Genomic DNA, 20512 nt, shown 5'->3' with positions numbered 1-20512 from the left:
ACACATGCAGCTAAAACGCATAGTTCTATGTCTAACTTAGTGTCCCTTGCCTCCTAATGCTAGACCACTGATGTTCATTCAAACACTCTTGGAAATCGCTTGTCATGTTATATATTCAAAATTCCCAATTAGTGTATTTTTTATATGATTCTGTCATCTACTGTTGTTAAGTGCAGTTGTTTGTTTTACAAGTCTCTAATGAGAATATGCTGTATAGCTCAGAAGCAAACATCTGAATTCAAGGAACAATGATAGGTCAGACTAATAATAATAGGCTGCCTAACTTCAGAAGAATGAGTACATTTGGCTCTGTAACACAGAACTTATTTACAGGATGGTATGTGGTGAAGGCAGCTTTTAAGACTTTCAAATTTAGAATCTAATGTGAAATTACTTTGGGGCCATTACTCTGTAAGCTTTCATTTTACTTTTTTTATTTTAAGATGTAGATTTTACTTCTTTATGATGTAGCACAGAATTTATGTAGAGATTATTTCTGTAACTTGATAATGCTGCATTAGGGTAATTGTAACATAGGGTGCTGCAGGGTATAATTCTGATTGATAAGCTGATGCTATTTTATATCTATTTATGTTTAGGTTCTTAAAACAGTACACCTCTTAGTTTTGTGTAAAGACCGAGAAGTGTTGGAAGAAAGCTCAAGAAATGTTAACTGAAGGAGCTATTCAATAAGGTGCACTAAAATTTTTCAAAAATGGGAAAATTTTTTAGGTTGTTAAAAGGGGTTGGAAGTGAAAATACTAAAATAAAACTTCTGGATGTGTGCTTTATGACCGCTCTTGAGGTGGAACAGAGTGAGAGCTCCGACTCCCTGCTTCATAATTAAAGGTGAAGCTTCTGTACGATCTTACTTTTTAGTTTGTAGGCAAGAATACCTTCTGTCCTGCCTGCATAGATTAACAACATTTCTGGTTAGAGGACTGTTGTCTCAGGAACCAATTTTCTGTGCTGCCTCTTCAGCACTTGTTAGTGTTGATGTTAGAGGAGTGTTGGGGCACTTACCTTCCCTCAGCAGGACTTGGCTGTTCAGAGCTGCACATTCGGTTTGTCTCCTTTCTTCTAAAGGAATCAAACATGTCTTATACGTGGTGTCTTGAAGGGAGTATGAAGGAACCCTTTCTCCACATGATGTATGCAATATTTTTTCTCTGTTCATTTACCCACCTTTATGAGGGGAATCTGAAAAGTTACAAGGCCACAGTTTCTTTTCTGTTTCAGTTCTTGATTCCTTGTTTTCACTTCCAAAATATCTCTGTGATGTCAGCTAAGAATCACTTTTTTTGATGATGGGATGCTGCTATAATCTCAGGCGATTCCTTGTTCAACTGATGTTTTGGTCTTGAAGAACTGCCATAATATTTTCTTCTGCTAAAAAAGGCCATGTCCTACTTACTCAAAAGGCACTTAGAACCTTGTTTTCCTCTTCTGACTATTTTGATACTCATTTTAAAATCGTCTGGTTGCTAAAAACCCTTCCAATGCTACTTTGTTTTATCAGCTGACTATGGATCTGTTTCTGAACACCACTGTAGAAAGGGCAGGTCATTAGGAAGGTTCTTTCTCACCAATTCTTACTTTGATATAAAAAGAAGGCCAAGTTAATGGTGAAGTCAAAAATATTGAGAGGAAAAAGTCTGTTGAGATTTCCTTAAATGTTTATTGTATTTTAGTAAGGAATCTTTTCTTCTTTTTTTAATATTTAAAACCTCGGCTCATCCAAGACTTTGCTGTGTGCAAAAGCTTCTAGCCTATAAGCAGCTCTGTAAGGAGTTTGTGTACCAGAGTATTTGCTCAAGAGGGCATATATTGTAGAAAAATGCCTAACACCCACATAGTTGGCCAGTGGGTTCACTTTATGCTTGAGTTGCATGGAAGAACTCATGAGGTGTTCAGAAAAAGGTCTTTGGTTATGTTCCTTTGTTGCTGGTGCAGTGACTGCTGCTATCACAGCTTTCTATGACACTGGCTCAGGTCAGATTTATTCAGAGACTATCTTCACAGAATGGGAATAAGCAACTACCTGAAAGGATGTTGTAGCCCGGTGGCGGTTGGTCTTTTCTCTAAGGCAACCAACAGTAGGACAAGAGGGCACAGGCTTAAGCTCTGCCCGGGGAGATTTAAGTTGGATATCAAGAAGAAGTTCTTTACAGACAGAGTGGAATGGCCTGCCCAGGGAGGTGGTGGGTTCTCTGACCCTGGAGGATTTTAAGGTGAGACTGGGTGTGGCACTGAGTGCCATGATCTAGTAATCAAAGTGGGGTTGGATTAAGGGTTGGACTTGATGATCTCGAAGGTCTCTTCCAACCCAACTGATTCTGTGATTCTATGATTTATTTTTCAGAGGGCATGTAATTGTTTCTAAATAATCCTAATGCTTAAAACACGACACTTAATTTGAAGTTTTGTCATTATGGTTTTACCAGCATCCAGCAATTTGAGGATTCTCTGTTCTCTCATGTCTTTTGCTCCTTTAAACACAGAAAGCACTACATCACTCTTCTCCACATGAAGCAATTTTTAAAAAATTATAAATGTCAGAGAAACTGCTGTTTTAACACATGGAGACCTATTGTGCCACTCATACTTTGATTGGTAAGAAATAATTTGGTAATTCCTTAAACTATACTAACATTCCATGTAGAAATTTCTTACATGAATTATCTGAGTGCAGAAAGCCCAAGAAAAATATAATAGTCTGAGGTTAAGGAAATGTTGTAACATAAAGGCTCAGTTTTTGTGTGTTGAAGAAATCAATCTCTATTTATGATTGTGTTGTGTTACGATGGCCACTAATGTGGCCTTGATTCTGTACTGTGGTGCACATTCTGTGTACTTGGGGTTTGGTGACAGCAAGGAGTTGTCACCAACCTCCAGCCAGTGGGAGAGGCAAAACTGCCCAGGTGTGGTAGGGACGGTGCACCTGATAGTGGCATGAGCTGAACCCAACCAAGAGACTTCTATTTGTTCACAGTGTATTAGATTGATGAGTAAAATACAGCTGGCTTCTGTGATTGGAAATATTTTTCTTTCTTCTTTCTTCGTCCCCCTTATTTACCCAGAAGGCTTACTCTTGGTGATTCCCTAATGGCTTCTTTGGTGTAAGCCCTTTTAAAACATTTTGATGTTATGAATAGTTAGCTATTGTTAAACATTGTTTAAATGGGAGCTATCAAGTAAAAAATACTTTTGTCATAAATTTTTCAACTTTTTCCTTTCATAAAAATAACTTTGCTTTTATAATTTGGAGTATAAAAAAAGATTGGTTTCTGTTTTTCTCTTGTGGTCTTTTTCTTAACTTAATTGGACAGTTTCTTTTATATCCTATATGTTATGGTGACACGTATATTCATGTACTTCTATAAAAGCTCAAACTTAGAGATTGGTAACTAGGCTGGAATGTGTGGCCATGCTTGTGATGTTTCATAGCATATGTCCTTAATGCTGTGTGATGATTGGTTCTTCAGTAGGTTAGAGACTGTCTTGTGATTAATTTTTTCTTGCTTTCTGCAGATAAAATACCATGGTCATTTGTCAGGGAGCAGTTCCATTCTGCCTTGTGTGTCCCTGCCTGCCATTTATTTCTATTTATTTTATTTTATGTTGGTTAGAATTTAGCTGGAAAATTGAGCATTGCTCAGTATTTCCTTGCTTAGCTGTGTTTGTTGAATGCAAAGTTCCTTTCTCTTTTTGAAGGTTTTGAAGCCTGTAGAGACAGAGGAGCAGAGTAATGAAGATGGACAAAGGCTCCCTCTCCTTCCATGAGGAAATTCATTGTATTTAAGCAGTAAAATGCTAATTCAGAGGGGAATGTTGCAGATTTGTTTGCTGGCAGCCAGGGTAGGGATCAAAATGTTTGATTAAAAAAAAATCCCCCCTTAAAAAAAAAGGGAGCAAACCCAGAAAGGCAGTGTCCTGAATGTAAAATATGGCGAGTTCTTACTTGTGGAGTGGCATTTAGATGGTTTTTTTACTCTACCTTTTATTCCCTGTGAATCTCAGATGAAAACACCCAAAACACTTCTGATACCATCAACACATTAGAGTGTGATAAGGAACCTTCAGGGCTGTATCTCACCTATGAGTAACACACAACTTAAGTTCTAGGCATTTGCATCCTTACTTAAAACTCGTTTTGACGTCTTCAGGGAAACAGCTTTCTCTTGTCCCCATGTCTGTCATAGAAAAATGAATTACGGGTTTATGGAACACATTTATTTTTGAGAAATCCCTAAAAAGCTCATGTGGACAGGGCCGTTGTTTGAAATATCTTTTGCTGGTTTAAATGTCCTGAGCACCCTTGGTGTCCTGTCTGTTGTCTCTGGTATTTCAGAATTGAACTCTCAGTAGAAATGAGAATTTGCTGCATTTCCCCATAGTGATTAGGCTGCTGTGAACTCTGCTTGTCACCTTGGTCTGAGTGGTTCTAAAATTGTTCTTATGATCAGTCTTTACTTTTGTGTTTATGAACTCACAGCTGTTGCCAGGGCTGCACTTTCCAGATTCGGTTGAACTAGTTTGCTCAACCATCCCTGGCATGTTAACAGGCCAGAGATGTTTTGTTGTAGGTAATTACGGATTTTTACAGTGCAGTTGCTTGCCCAAGAGCAGATGAGATGTGTTACAATCACGTATTGTGTTATAATTGTTGCAGAAGTTGCAATTCAGCAAAGGTGTGGTCATGTTATTCTCTGAGTTTCTTTATGTTCTCCTTGTTGGTCTATCTGGAATTTTCCGTTATTTTGGCTTTGAGCTATAACATTTTTGGGACAGGTCATTTATTTTTTGTGCTTTATTTCTTCCTTCCTATGCCAATCTCCATTTGGCAATGCAAGAAATCTCAGCAGATTGCAAGCAAAGTTTAATCTTGTCTTGCTGGGGGGAGATCTGATTACTTTTTCTAGGAGCCACTTTTCCAAAGACTCTCTCTTACTACACACATTTCTTCAGAAGTAACCAGGTCTGCTGAGATGTTATCCTAGACATTAAAAAGGTTTCCAAAAGCCTAGGTCAACAAAAATTAAGCAAGCATTAAATATGTATTCTCATTTGACACAGACCTTGCAAGTAAGATTCTCAATCTGGAAATCACTAGACTGTTCTCCTTCATGGTAAAGGAATTGTTTTTCTTTTTTGGGGGGAAGCACTTAGGTGTATGGAGTCTTTAGTATCAGAGCAGAATGAGTTCCTGTCTATCTTCATGAGAGAGAGGAAAATTTAAAAGAAAAACTGAATCCATTAAAGCTGGGTGAAGAAACTCAAAACTCTCCTTTTCTTCAATCACCAAAGAAAACAATACAGATGTTGCTGCCTCTTACTTAGGCTTTACATGGCACTGTAAAGACTGAGGCTCTCTAAAAGCACATTGCTGGTCAAACCTTCTAAACAAAGCACTCTCATTGCGATACCTTGATCAGCTGTTACTGTATATCTGCAAGACTTGAGGACAAACAACCTGCAGTCATTTGATTTGGCTTGATTTTTTGAGAGCTACCTAATTAACCTGGGATGGGGAGTGGCCAGATTCCTTTGACTTCTTTAACAGTGTTTGTTGGGATTCAATTTCTCTTTGTTTTGGGTTAAATAGTTCATTGAGCATCTTAAGTTTGGAACAAATGCAGGCAACCTTGTTAGGGAAGCTAATTTAGGCATGTACCATCAAACCAAGACTGACTGTAAAAATGCTTTTCTTATGAAAGATTTTTAAATGAGTAACCATAACAGAAGAATGCTTGAGAACAGGAGACATGTAATTCTTACTGAGACCACATTGAAATTTAGACTTTTTTGATCACACTGTGAATTCTTCACTCCCTTTCACATTACATGGAGCCCATTAAGTGTCACACTTGTGATCCCAGGTGTAGAGATCACTCATTTCAAGTTGCAGTAATGGGTATGTTGAATATGCCTGCATTCAGGGAGACTCGACCAGCCTTGGCTCAGAGTAATTACTGTTGCTTGTTCTTGTGTGCAGTGCCACTGAGGCAGAGAACAGCATCAAATCAGCCTCACTGACTTGAGGTTTTCCAGATAAACCAAGAGTTAAGTCCTTTAGATTGGTGGCCTGTTTATGAAAAAAAGGGTATGACAAAGTGAAAAATTGTCTCTGGTTTTGCTATTTATCAGCATTTGATGTTTAATGTGAAGTTTCACAAGACTGTGAAGTCATCCTACGTGTCTTTCATTTGCTCTAGTTTATTACTAAGACTGGAAACCAGATAATGCTTGTAGAAATTGGTTATTGCACTGCAATTTGATGAACCCCAATCTCCAGATGTATTGTTTTTCTTTCCAGAGCTCTGCTACTGCTAGATAATCCTCTCTCCAGGGCACCAAAGAAAAAGTCAGACACTGAGACTCATTTTGTTAGAAGCTGATGGTCCAGCATGTGCTAAATTAGTGGAAAAAATAGCCTTGAGTCTCCCTAAGAATAGCTTGAGTGGGTACATGAAAGTGTCTAAGCAGAATTTCAAATGGTGATTTGGATGTGCTCAAGAAAGGTCTTGTGCATTGCCAACATTAAATATTTGCTTGGAGAATTGACCTGTGTGAGAGGACATGACAGTGGAACCACATCTGTTACTTCGCCATAGGCAGACATTCATTTTGTAAATTAATGATCTCTTTTCTTATTACTAAATCTCTCTTATGAAAACTGTTAATTTTAGGGTAGAATTGTCCACTCCTCCTACATGAGTACTTTCTGATGTGCCATATGTTCAGTAGTCTTGAATGTTTGTTTTTAGTTCATGACCTTTTTTTTTTTGACATAAGAGTTCTGCAAGTCTCTCATTCTGCTGTAAGATACTTGGAGAGCAGCTTGATGTAGGATACGAAAGTTTATTTTTCCTAGTAGCAAAAGTCAAGCTTCTACACCTTACATATATCATGTGCAATGTTTTAATGAATGGCCCGAAGTACATTTTGCTTTGTGTTGTGATGGAAAATCTTAAGCATTTTTTTTGTAAATCTTGCTTGATTTTATTTTATAATTAATCTTCCTCCTCACTCCCCCCCCCAAAATAGTGTTCTGCAGTACATGTTGGTGTTGAGCAATACTTGTAAGTTCAAACTAGTGGTGTTTGATAGGGAAAGCCAAGATGCTGAGATACTGGGGAGCAGATGGAGTCCTTCTGAGATTCATGTGACAGGACAAGTAGTCGAGAGAAATTCTTGAAGCTGGGACTAAGGTGATCAGAAAGAGTTGGAGTAAGATATGGAAATATCTGGATTAGTATTGAGGTAAGCATACTGGCAAAGGGAATAGTAGCAGTGTCTGCTGGGAGCTTCCTTCTGTCACTGAAGGATTTTTGTTTGCTGGATGAGGACCCATGCAGATAAAAAGAGCATGTTTCTGTTTTCAGGCCTTTTGGCAACTTTGGGAGTGCTGAAAACCTGAGGAATATAAGCCTTGATTCTTCCAGAATAGTCAGTTGACAGCAGGTTTCCCTGTTACTTACAGGAGGAGATTTGAGGTCTGTGTGTAAAAGTGAGGATATATGTACAATAACTCTGCACATGTCCTGAACCTCCTTTTGTCACTGGACTAAAGAGGAGGAAATCTTTTCAGTTTGGAAATTCTAACATTTTTTGCAAAGGACCCTTTCAAAAATTACTTGAAGATTCCACTTGCTGTGCTAATTTGACAGTGAACTACTTTTAAAAGGAAGGTTTTGCTTGTCTAGACAGATAAACAGGGTAAAATTTGGATTATTTTTTTAGTAACTTGCAGTACTGTAATTTAGACAGGCTTGATGTTAAAGAGTCGGAGCCGTGGGATTTGGGGGTTTGGTTTTGTTTTGTGGGAAATAAAAGAGATCAGATGACTGTATGTTTGGGTTACATGGCAAGGCTTTTCCTTGTATACTTACTTGCCATCATTGTGAAGACATCTGTAATCCATTTGTTATGATTATCTTGCCTGGGAAACGTTAGGAAAACTTGTGCATGAATAACAGTAAAACAAGTGTGTGACTATGAGTCTACAGCTTGTTTTGTAGTTTAATGATGCAGAGAAAATATGCTAAGGTCATGAGATAGTGTGTGCTGTTAAAGTCATCCTAAGGATATTTATCAAATCTAGGGAAAAGATAAATTTTGTTGTCTTTTCAACCATGTATCTCACTTATTAAATACTCCTGACAGAAGAAGCTGCCCTCTTACTGTGTTTAGGAATTATTGTAGTAATTCTCATTTTAATACCTATGCTCAATGTGTGTGTAAATTTTTTTTTTTTTCACAGATGGGAAGTACTTTGGTCTGAGGCACCTGCAAAGGTGAATGGTCCTCAGGCTCGGCAGTTCACACCTTGTATCAAACAAATAAACTTTCCTACAAACTTAATCCGACTGGAAGTGAACAGCTCTCTTCTGGACTATTACACTGAATTGGATGCAGTAGTGCTACATGGTGTGAAAGAGAGACCTGTGCTTTCACTTAAGACTTCAATGATTGATATGAACGATATAGATGAAGATGAGGATGAAGAAAAGTATGACTGTGGAATAGACCCCCTTAATAAACCCTTCAGCGTTGTTACTCTCAGGGAATGGCCGACTAACGGATATTTTGATAAACTGCCTTACGAGGTAAGAAAAGCATGTTAATAATCATTGTCCTGATCATTAAGGGTGCAAAGGTGCTTTACAGGGTATTGGTCAAGGTTGTTTTTTCTCAGTTACAGTTCCTTGCGAATTCCTGTGAATTCCTTGTGAATCCCCTGCAGTTATTGTATAGGTTAGTGTGCTGGTTTAAAGGTAAACCAGCAGGATAAATAGACCCACCACAAGAGAGACTATAAGTCAGAGTTACAATTTAATGAAAGATATTACCATAAATGTACTGACACAAAGAGAAATTCCTTTCAACTCACAAAACCCAGCAGTATCACCCAGTATCCTGGGGCACAAATCCAAAGGGGTTTGTTAGCCCTCGTGCTGAGACCCGCGTAGTTCCCCCAAGTCCAAAGCAAAAGGAAGTGAGAAACCTGTTGGTGCAGGTGAGGGCTGTAGTCTGGTCGAGAGCGGTGGTCTCCTCCTGTCGAAGTCCTGCTGCTCCTCTGGATCTGACAAGTGGTTCCTGAGGTCTTCTTACCCACCATTTATGTACCCTCAGGGAGCACCCTGTCCCTCCCCCAGGGCAGGGACTCACACAATGGGTGATTAACTCTGGGAGCCAGGGCGTATGGAACTGTTGATGGCCCTTTTTTTAGCAGCTCCGCCCCCTCAGGCTGGGTGTGAAGGTGCTAATGACTCCCTGGGCAGCTGCTGCTAATGGTCCATTGTCCTTGGGGAATGAATAGAGGGGGTAGAACACACAGCTTTGATCACCCCCACACAGTGATAACTGGTCCCACCTGTTGAACTAGGACTATTAGGTATGCCTGAATTATGTAAGTCTAATGCCATGAGTGGATGTTAGATACTTGTGTAGTTACTGTGCTCTTACTTCTAAGAGTCTGTGCATTCACACACGGTTTTTACATCAGTTATTCTAGTCTTGAATTTCCAGCTCTTGAACTTAGAAGCTTCTAGTAGTTTTCCAGTAGTTTTTAGTCCTCATGCTTGACAAAGGAAATGTACAAGAGATAAGCAAGGATTGAATCAACATCTGAAAGTGGAAATAGTTTGTAATAGACTAAAAGTTTGTTTTCCTGTTCTCTCTTACAAAACTTACAGAACTCTTGAAACTGCTATAATATTTTCATATTTCTATGAAATAAGCTTCTTCCATCCAGCTATAGTTTTGAGTCATGGTCCAGGTAAAATGTCTTATAGGTGAACTTCTGTACAGGGTCTTGTTTCAATTTTTTGTTCTATCATTAGCACAGAAAGTGGTTGTGAATAAACTCCTTTCAGATTCCCCTGGCAGCATGGCAGTTGCAAGTGTGCTCAGAATCTGTAGATAAATATTTTCTTTCCTGTAATTTCCAGCATAATGAGACTGTGGAGTATGATTGCTGAATACTCTGTGCAGGCCAGTCAGTTCTCAGTGGGATGTAGCTTTTGATGGAGATTGGTACCCTCATTAGACTCAGAACTGAGAGGCAAAATGATTTTATTCACCTCTCCTGAAATAAACTGTTTCATGTGGTGGAGCCTTTACTTGCTGGTCAGACCTCTGGACTTGGGCAGAGACAAGATCGTTCCTGCTCCTCAGCATGCTGTGGCAAAAGCAGCAAATATTTATTTACTGTGGTAGCTCATCAAATGTGCTCATTGCTGGAACCAGACTTGCTTTTGAAAGTGAAGCGAGTGTGATGAAATGGGGCCACTGATTAAAGGGCACTTGCAGAAATATCTGGTCTAATCAAGTAGTATTTTGGTTTTATGACATCTTTTGTCTTTTAAGTACCCCAGCTTGACACGTGAAGGCCGTGTCTGGGTGACCGTGTGCCCCAGTAACCTGCAGAAGTTTGCTGTGCTTGTAAGGAGGAAAGAGAGGAAGAGAATGTAAAAGCTCTTTCTTCTCTTGAAACTACTCTTGAAGCCAAAGTTCCTGAAATTGGTTTGGGGTTTTTTTCTTGTTGCTGCAGCAGAATAATAAATAAGGATACTAACTTCATCCTGAGTTAGCTCTTGTGATGGTTTGTTTTGGTTTTTTTCCCCTAGAGTCCTATAGTGTTTAATGTATTTTACTGTTGGTGCTTGAATATCAGTACTGAAGTAATGAAAGTACTTTGCATAATTGTTTGCAAATACGTTTGGTTTAGTAATTCAAATAAGTTAATTGTAATTAAAACTTCATTTAGATCTAGAAGTTTTCGTGTTTGAAAAGGTTGAGTAAATTGACTTGTAGTATAGTAAAATACCAGATAGATTGATTAATCTCTTTTCTGTTCTACATGATTGTAGAATCGTTAAAGTTGGAGAAGACTTCTAAGACAATCAAAGCCAGCCATAAGTGGTTAATTATACATATTAAAGTTTTAATGTAGGTTATTTGTGTAGTCCTGTTACTCCTATAAACTTCCATCTCCATGTAACTTACTGTGGTTTTCTGCTTTCCGGTTTGTGTACCAGCTTCCTTTTTTATCCATTTTTTAACATATTTGGTTTCTTGAATAAGTTTATATGGTCTGTCCATACCAAGAACATTTTTTTTCTTCTGCTTTGATTTAAATAAACTAAAAATACGGGTTGAATATTTGTCAAAAAACTACAAAAGACTGTTTCTGGACTGGTTTTGTGACAGCAGAAAGCCCAGTCTCCTCCTTCTAGTGCAGCTGGAAGGTTTGGGCATCGGAACAACAAAAATGTACTTTATAGTGTGGCAGTTTCTTATCATGTTGGATATGGGAAGAGTACTCCGCATTCTGTCTTCAAGGATTGCAAGTGTCAGGGTTTTCTGGGAAGAGTTTGAACTGTGTAAGGATGAAGTCAGGCAACTGTTGACTCCTTCCAGTTCTCATTTATATGTTACATGAAAAATTGTATCTCTTTGTATGTGCATGTTGATTGCCAATTTATAGCTGTCCTAAGTTTTCATACATATGCCTGGTCCTCATTTGAGCTCCTTTGAGGCTTTTTCATGCAATTCTCTGTAATTCACAAAATACACAGGCTGATTGGGTTGTGCTAAGTAGGCATCAGTTCCTTCAGCCTTTGTTTTACCTTTCTTGTCTTTCTGAAACTTCCATAAACTATCCTTTCATAGACTGTGGTGTTTTTCAGAATGGCATTACGAATGGCTTGGTGCACTGTGAGCTCAAAAATCATTGTAAGAGTTCTAAAGAAACATTGTTGAGTGCTCCTGCCAAAAAAAACTGAGAAAAATGCTTGACTCATGGGGCACAGACTTCTATAGAAGAAAGTGTAAATTCTTGATGACCTAGAGGTGAGAGAATTTTTCTTCCCTGATTAGGAACAGTGTTAACCAGCCCTAAATAGCTGTGAAGTACTTTACTATCTATAGTCTCCTCCAGAACTATCTTAGAACTGAAGAAGAATTTTATAGGAGTCACTTCATGTTCTTTGTTTTTCTTCCCAGTTCTTTGACTAACTTGTGCTTCTTGCAAAGTGGAAGGAGTAAGGCCTTAGTCTTAGTTGGCTTTTCAGGAATACTTGAGGGCTGAAGGCCAGAACAAATTCAAGGTCTTTGGGAAAGGTGAGGAACACCTGCCACAGCATCCATCTTGTGCAGTTTAAAACTCACCAAGATGTGCCAAGCACCAAAACCCCAGCATCTGTTCTGCAGAAGGGAGAGAGTCAGGAGAAATCCTGCATGCTACAGTCCAAAAGAAATTTTTTAATAAATTTTTTATATAAAAAGATAGAAATGTCATTTTTGTTATTACTTGAAGCTAATTTGTCTAAAAGCTGCCTACAAGATTTATGAGTGTTTCATGTCTATTAGGGAACTGAATTTTTCTATTAAATGTGGATTTGGCACCTATGTTCCAGGAAATGGGTCCCAAAAGTAAGATCTGCATCCCTTAAATTATACTTAAAAGAATCAGAGCAAAAAGCAAGAGCATTTTTAAGTGCAGTACACTTTTTTCCCCTTTAACAATAAACTTCTTGCATCTTCCCAGAACAAACAGTTGTAGGCTTTCAAGATTTTATGCCTTTCTTTACAAAGGGAAACTCATGAAGTTCTTGAAAGTTGTCTTAACACCTGATGATCTGTCTTGGGTTGAGCTGGCAAAACGCCAACTGTCCAAGACAGAGTGAAAGGGGAAGAGGGAGAGGAAAAAAACTCCAAACTAGGTTTATGCTTAAACTAACTATATATATTTATACAGAAAATAGAAAATTAAGAGAAAACTACAATATAACATGCACTTACACAAGTTATATATAACAAGAAATAACCTCCCACTCCCCAGTTAATATGTCTATTACTCTAGATCTATAAGTACTCTAAAAGACACGTAGCAGGAAACAGAAAGAGTAACAACAAAATGTTTCTACTTCCCTGAATTCAAACAAAATGCAAGCAGCGGCAGCAAGAGCAGCAGGGCCTACTCCAGCAAGACAAGAGCTGCACCATGTCTGGCTTGTACCTTGGCCATGGTGGAACTGCCCAAACACCTCCCACTGCTGCATCATATCTTAGGTTTGTGTCATCTGGTATGAAATATTTCCTTGGTTACCCAGTCAGGTGAGAGCTGTCTCCCAATCCACGTAGATTCTCTGAGCCTGCTAATTTGAGGCCTAGCTAAAACCACTACATGACCATATGGCAGAAGATCCCTTTCAGCTGACAGCCATTATACTGCCAATTGCTATAGCAGACTAGACTAAGGAAAGGCACATGGAGAGGATCCCTCCAGCGTTACTTTTCCTGTAGTCTCTACTATTTGATTGTGCAGTCTGCCAGTAAGATCTCTTTCTGTTCTTTGAATAAAGAAGGGTCTTAAAACTTAGCAGCCTTCCCCTGATTAAAAGAAGGCCTATGGCCTGGTGAAATAAAGTCAACTGCACCAAAGCATGTTATGTGAGTAGAACAAAAAAAAAAGATACTTGAATGGTTGTTTTGTGAAACAGTTGCAAGATTTGCTATTCAGGTGTTCACATGCAAAGTTAAATGTGCATGCATTTGATGATTCAAGCCATATGATTGTGGAACCAGGGTTGTGTGTTTTCCTAATTGATGTTGAGAAATGTCAAAAGCCATAGAATACCATCTTCCCCTTCCTACCTTCTCTCTTAGCCTATTTGTGCACACATCCTTAGTCCTTCGTCTGGCCATGTTTTAGTATCAATTCTAATTGAAGTCCAAGCTACAGCTGCTCCAGCTACAGAATGAAAAAATTGCAAGTCGTTCATTTCCTTGCTTCTGAATGAGTGGTTTGCCTAAGTCAGTGTATTTTTGTATTGTAAAATCATTCCATCTTCACGTTGGAGAACTGGAAAAGGAAGTTTGTAGAAAGTACAGATATTGCAGGATTGACCAGCATCCAGGCATTCTTTTCTGACCATATCAAGTTCTGCATTATTGTGCTCTAGCCACAGAAAGTCTTTTGTTAGGTATAAATGGTTGTTGTTTGCTGTTATTTAGCAAAACAAGCTTTAAAAGGCTAGAGAAACTTTCGTTCAGTAAGTATTATTAGGAACTACACCATCAGTAGTTTTACCCCATGTATTGAAGAGTGGAGATCCTCTCAGTTTATAAGCAAACTTTGAAAAGGTTGAGATGTCTTTTTTAATAATTAAAAAATATGCATATATGTGGGGTGCTGCAATCAGGGACTGTGGTGATGATAAAACACAGATGGATTGGGTATGAATGAATATCCTTTTTGTGCTTAGCACACAATGGTTTTGTACACTGCTGTTTGTTGAATTGGTGTGGAGAATTATGATTTGGAAACCCTTCAGTTTTTGGAGGTTCTTATTGTAGTAGCCCTTGATCTCACCACGTGTTTAAAGGTGACATGTGCCATATTTGCCCTGGAAATGGGAAAGTACTTTTGTACTTGAAGTCCATCATGTGCTAAAAGGCAATCAGTGTTGTATAAATTATATTTTGTGTTCCTTTTTATACTTCCTCCTGTTGTTTTTGCAATAAGCTTTTGTTTTTACTGATGGATTTATAAGTTGGAAAATTATAATGATGGTCATCAGTTTTCATAAAAGCAGAGTAAAAACTGTGAGAAACTGAATTAGTTTTCAAAGCAGATAGTCAGTTCTGTAGCAGTGTTGAATTTGCTACCAACACAGCCTAGCACAGTACAGTCCATCATGTCACATACTCATCGTGGTATCAAATTGTACGTTCTGCTGGGATACACATACATAAAAGGTGGATTTCCGACAGACTCCAGGCTAATGGTGATTAATGGTTATTGGCCTGTATGTTTGGAAACTGTTACCTTTGTTTAATCAAAAGCCAGGAGAAGAGCACTTTGTAACATAATGTCCTAGCAGTGACATTTCATTGTATCTTTTCCTTCTACATATTATAAAGTAGCATAATTTCAGTAACAAATAAAGACGGATTCTTGTGTGGTGAGAGTTCTCATCTCAGGTGTGGAAATATTGCAACTATCCCGTATGTTAAGAAACACTTATTGAAGTCATCAGTTAGTGTAAAGGGGCATTCTTGAGGCATTTATAGTTTCATTCACTATTATCTGTACTGCTCAGTAGTTACAAAATAACATTTTTCTCATTGGACAAAATTTGTGTTGCTTTGCTTTTATCAGACATTATTATGTCACATTAATTGTAAACATAAATTCAGCTAACTGTACAGCCTTTGCTGAGCTTTCGGCTCTAAAAATCGTAACATGGGAGAAAAATCTTGGGAAAAAGGCAGTAATAAAATAAGTATTTAGGTGGCTTACAGAGTTTGGAATAGCTGAAAGATAGCAAAGTAGTTTGAAGCTGTCTTTCAGAATATTAAAAATTATTTAAAGTTAGTTGATGATCTTAGAAAAATAGGGATATGTTTAAGTATCTACTCTTTAGAGTGACAAACAAAACTGTGTTAAGCAAATTTGAAGCCTAAGTATGGGACTGAGCCAAGCAAAAATTAAGATACTAATTTGGGATTATATCTATATTAGTTCCTAGTTATTTTGGTCTTTCTCAGATTCCAAAATGTCAACAATTTAAATGTCAGTTGGGTGCAAACTTAGTTGATTATAATATATTAACTGCAGGTCATATGTAAATATGTATGTACATATATATTGCTGTTACATTGGACTGTCTGTGCAGGTCCTCTGCATCAATCTGAATAAGAGTTCCAGACACCTGCGGAGATAAAATATCTGGACTGTTTTTAGGGGAAAGGAGGAGCAAGGAGAAGGGAAGAGGGAAGGCTGGAAATCAAGCATGAGAGAAACTGAAGTATATCAAACACTGCATTTTGGCACTGGAGTTAAATTTTTTGAGAGTCATAGATCATGTTTAAAATCCAAATACTAAATCTGGAGCTGAGTAGGAAGTAACATTTTCCGTTTTGCAGGAAGTTGAATTGTTTGCTTATTTCTTCTCTTCCAAAAATGAAGGGAGGAGGAGGGGAGGTGGAAGGTAGCTGCATAATAAACTAGTGCACTGGAAGAACAATCTGTTTGGATCTCACAAAAAGCTTCATTTTAATTTTGTGTCAAGCATTTTATTCTGATTTTTGGTGAATTTGTCTTATGAATCCTTCTAAGACATTACAATGAAACATGCTGGTATTTTAAAAGGATCACAGGATTCTCTTCAGTTTAGGTTGGCTTGTGGGTGGTTGTGTTCTTTTAATTTACACTGATTCATTTCAACTAGTTATTGTTTCCCACTCTGCTTGAAAACAGTCAATTTTAGTTATGTAAGTTGAGTACAGGTACTTATGTATGTTAGAGTCAGCTGTGGTAAACATTAATTTTTAGATTTCATTTTCAAAGTGCATTTTCTCTCAGTTCCTAAGCTAAAGGAGGTGTTGTTTTTTTTTCTAATTGGGGTTTTTTGTTATTTCCTGAAGTGAGTATTTATGTCTGTGTTGTTGTTTCTTTAGAAAGGAAAACAACATGACAAGAGAGGAGGGATATTTCTTAGTTTCTGAGTGTGAGATAAATCATTACAAAAACATTTGTAGTGATGCTAGTCAGAAGGGCCGGTGATTATATTGAAGATGAAATTATTCAACTGATACAGGTAAAAAGGGAATTTGCCTTTCAGATTTGACTCTAGCATAGAACAAAAATGCTCTCAAAGTATTACAGCAAGGAAGAGATTATGTTGTAAAAGAAGATCTGAATATGTTAAATTTTCTACCTGTTTGCCTAGTCCAGAGGAGAGGATGTAAGATAGAAGACAACACAGTGATTTTTTTAATCAGGGAAAAGAGGAATAAATCTGAAATCAGTTCAAGGTATGGGGAAACTGGGACATGGTATGGTTCTTCCATGTACTTTGCAAATATGCTCCCATCTTAAAAACAAATCCAGAGAAGAAAGAGGATGCCAGTTCTGTGTTGTGATCATGGGCAGGGCAGACATTGTGAAGGGAAATGCATAAACACAGTGTTTATATTAACAAAGAGAAAGAAACTTCTGATTTAGAGGCTTCCTGTCCACTTTCATATGCTGATCTGCTTTTTCTCTTCCTATTTATTATGTTGTCAAATTGAAGAGGCAGTGCAGTCCTATTTAATTGTTAATCAGTGGCTTATACCAGAAGCTTTGACTAAAACGTTTTACTTTTCTTTGAAGCTAGAACATCTTTTCTTGTTCCTTTACAGTTTTCCTTTAGCATCTCAAGTTCTGTATGACCACCTGTGATTTTTTTTTTCTGTTTTTAATATAGCTCATCCAGTTGATTTTGAGTCACCTTACAGTACCAGACCTGTGTAGACTAGCACAAACTTGTAAGCTACTATATCAACATTGCTGTGATCCTCTACAGTACATTCATCTCAGTTTACAACCTTACTGGGCAAGGATTAATGACACATCTCTGGAATATCTACAGTCTCGCTGCACTCTCGTCCAATGGCTGAATTTATCTTGGACTGGAAACAGGGGAGCCATCTCTGTTTCTGGATTTAGCAGGTCAGTGTTAAATGTACAGAAGTGTTTTTACAAGCTCTCTTTGCAGAGCCACTACACAGTAGTTTTGCTAAGTATTTGAAACCTTATTAAAAGATAAATTATTTATTATAAAGGGTGTGATTGTTATGATGTAGAAAAAGACATCAGTTGAAAATGTAGTAGATACTAAATACAGCAACAGAAGTCCATTTCAATGTGTAGAGTCTGCATATTCCAAACTGGTTGTGACTGAAGGGCTTCTTCCAGGGGTAGCAGTGTTTTGCTTTCTTCTGGGCTTCTAAAACACGCCACTAAAAGTGAGCTGTCAAAAATCCATCTCAAGAGGAAAATGTTTGTGGTTGTTCTTTGTACAGATGAGTCATCAGTAGGACTGTATTAGAATGGCTGCAGTAATAAACTGATTGCATGCTTGCATGGTATGAGCCAAGTAATCACTGGAGTCCAATGTAAATGCAAATATTTTCATAAAAATGATTTAAAACATTAGCCCTGTTGGAAAATAGGGGGGTTGCATGTGCAAATTCCATTGAGTTGAAAATACGACTGTGCTGTAGGTCATTAAAGTAGCAAATTTGCAGGGATTCTTCTCTGTATAACAGCCATGTTCTCTGTTTTCTTTAAGATATCATTTCTTGCTTCTTTGCTCATTTGCATTAGTTAAACAGCTTCTATCAATGCATTTCATTTAAGCAAAAGTTGCCCCTTGAGCTAGGGGGTAATCAGCAATGGCAGGTGAGAGCAGGAATTGACTGATAAGAAACAGAAATGTTTAATATATCTGAAAAAGTTGTCTTAACTTGTCTGAATAAGAAGGTGAAATCAACTATGCAGACGTTTTCTTTCCTTTCGTGCCCGAGTGCCTTACTTGAGGAAGTAAAATATTCTGAAAAAATACTTTCTCAAGATGAGACTGTTGCTTCTGTTTTTCCTGACCTTCACGTGTACTCCAAGAACCCTACGCTGTTCTTTTCTGCTTGTTGGTAGAAAAAGTGAATAGACATCTCCTAATTGTTGCATGGAGTACAATCATTTCTTCTAAATTTGGATTTCTTACTAAATACATTATACAGAGGATAAATATGCAAGCTTTAATTGAGAATTCAACTCTGAAATCATGAAGTGCTTGCTTTCTGATGCTTAGCTATTAAGTCTGTCTTCTGAAAATGTACATGCATCTTCGTGGCAACTTTTTTAATTTCATAGTTTTTTTTAACATACAGTATTGCTAAAATTTTTGTAGTCTTGAAAGAAATTATTGTCAAATTCAGAGAATTATAAACTTTACAGTTCTGGCGTTTTTGACTTCCAATTAGTTAAAAATAGCTTTATTGCTAATTACTTTTTTTTGCTTCAATGCTTAACTAATAGTAGCACTTATGTGTATTCAGCATTTCTAGAATAATAAATATTCATTATTTGACTATTAATAACCATGAATAAACAAGTTCTATTTATATTTGTTATAAGGGATTATTTATTTGTAACACGGGAGAAAAAGTTTTTGAACACTGATGCAATTATGAAGTTATCTGCTGTTTTAGGGAAAAGTCTTAGTAGAGGTGCATGCAGTCTGGGAATGGGAGAAGCAGTTCAATCCTAAATTTTTTAAGCAAAGTTGTAAGTTAAGTAATTTTCATGTCTAATTTCTGCTTATAATTTTAACTTCTGAAACAAAGCTTTTCCCCTGTAAGTAGGTGTGTCTCTAAACCTTCTCTTTTTCTATTACAGAATTAAGTTTGCAACTCCTTGTTCTGTGAAAGTGTCTTTTCTAGTAAAATTTGCCAACACAAGTTTTTCTTCTGACACTCTTTGTCAGTGTATTTGTCAGATTTGCTGACCTCCAGGACAGGAAAATTTACTACTCATTTGCTATGGAAGTATCTCCTAATAGAGGAGACTTATTAAAATAAGACTTGCTTCTCAAAAACATTAATGTAAATGTCAAAAGTAGCTTCCTGGTAAGAGATGCTGTTCCTTGACAGATAAATCTGTCAATAAATGCTTTAGTTCTATTGCTGTCATTAAGATACTACCACCCTGGGGATGTAACAGCATCCAAGACACATAATCATGAATTCCCACAATTTTTCCTTTTGTCCAAACCCATGACATGTACATTTTTGCATTTCTATCAGCATTTGGTATTACGATTGATGCTGTTGAATTCAAAACTAGTACAGTTGGTTTAATTCTTACAGCTTGTAGAGTTTGTTACGATTTCTGCAAGTCAGGGAGTGTTTAAATGCTACTCTTGCTCAAATCGTATTTTGGAAAATATCTTTCAAAAACATTTTTATCTGTAATTTTTTATGACAGTCTTAAAAGCAGTAGCATTTATAAATTTGTGTGTTGCTTTAAAATGTTTCTATATGCATGAAATTACTGAAAATATATATTTTCTTTTGAAATGTATTGAAGTGGGAATTTCTTTAAAGAGTAATTTTAAGAAATGTGGCTGAAGCAAATACTGTATTATCACGAGAAGACAGAATGCTTCAGGCATATGAACATCCTGAGGCAAAGCTGAAGGTATTTTAACTTATTGATAACATCTACTCCTTAGGGCTAAAACTTACTATCATAAATTTTTCATTTCAGCATATAATATAAATTGACTAAACTCTATATTAGATTGAAATGAAAGTGTACCAAAAAATGAAAGACAAATGAGTATCTGAGCAGTCTCAAGAGTCTGGAATGCAAAATGACTGGGAATAAGGAAAGATTTTGCAGCAATCATTACATAAGCAGTACTGCATTTCCCTTGGCTTTAGACGCATGGTGCATCTCTTCCTGCCAAGGGGAGGGATCGGTGTGGGAGGGTAAGACCCATATAGGAAGAGTGAGGCAAGTTGAACTGGAGGTGTACTAAATATTGAGATGTGAATAAATGCTCTGGGGTTTAAACAGCTCAAGGACAATGACAGTTTAAAAACAGAGCTCTGCATGCAGATTTCTTTGGATCACTGATAATGTCATTAACTTGTTTAAACTCTTTTGCTTTAA

The 20512-nt window shown here is 37.3% G+C and overlaps 1 protein-coding gene across 2 annotated transcripts in view; it reads left to right on the top strand.

Moving 5' to 3' along the window:
* The window catches only part of FBXL4 (F-box and leucine rich repeat protein 4), a 63958-nt gene that overhangs the window by 9513 nt on the left and 33933 nt on the right, over positions 1-20512 (top strand). For both annotated transcript variants that reach the window (XM_071548794.1, XM_071548793.1), the window contains exons 4-5: positions 8264-8609; positions 17262-17506. In XM_071548794.1, coding sequence (XP_071404895.1) covers positions 8264-8609; positions 17262-17506 — 591 coding nt within the window. The remainder of the gene's footprint in view (positions 1-8263; positions 8610-17261; positions 17507-20512) is intronic.

This window comes from Pithys albifrons, chromosome 2 (assembly GCF_047495875.1).
Source record: "Pithys albifrons albifrons isolate INPA30051 chromosome 2, PitAlb_v1, whole genome shotgun sequence".
Taxonomy (NCBI): domain Eukaryota; kingdom Metazoa; phylum Chordata; class Aves; order Passeriformes; family Thamnophilidae; genus Pithys; species Pithys albifrons.
This window is presented reverse-complemented; position numbering and strand designations above follow the sequence as displayed.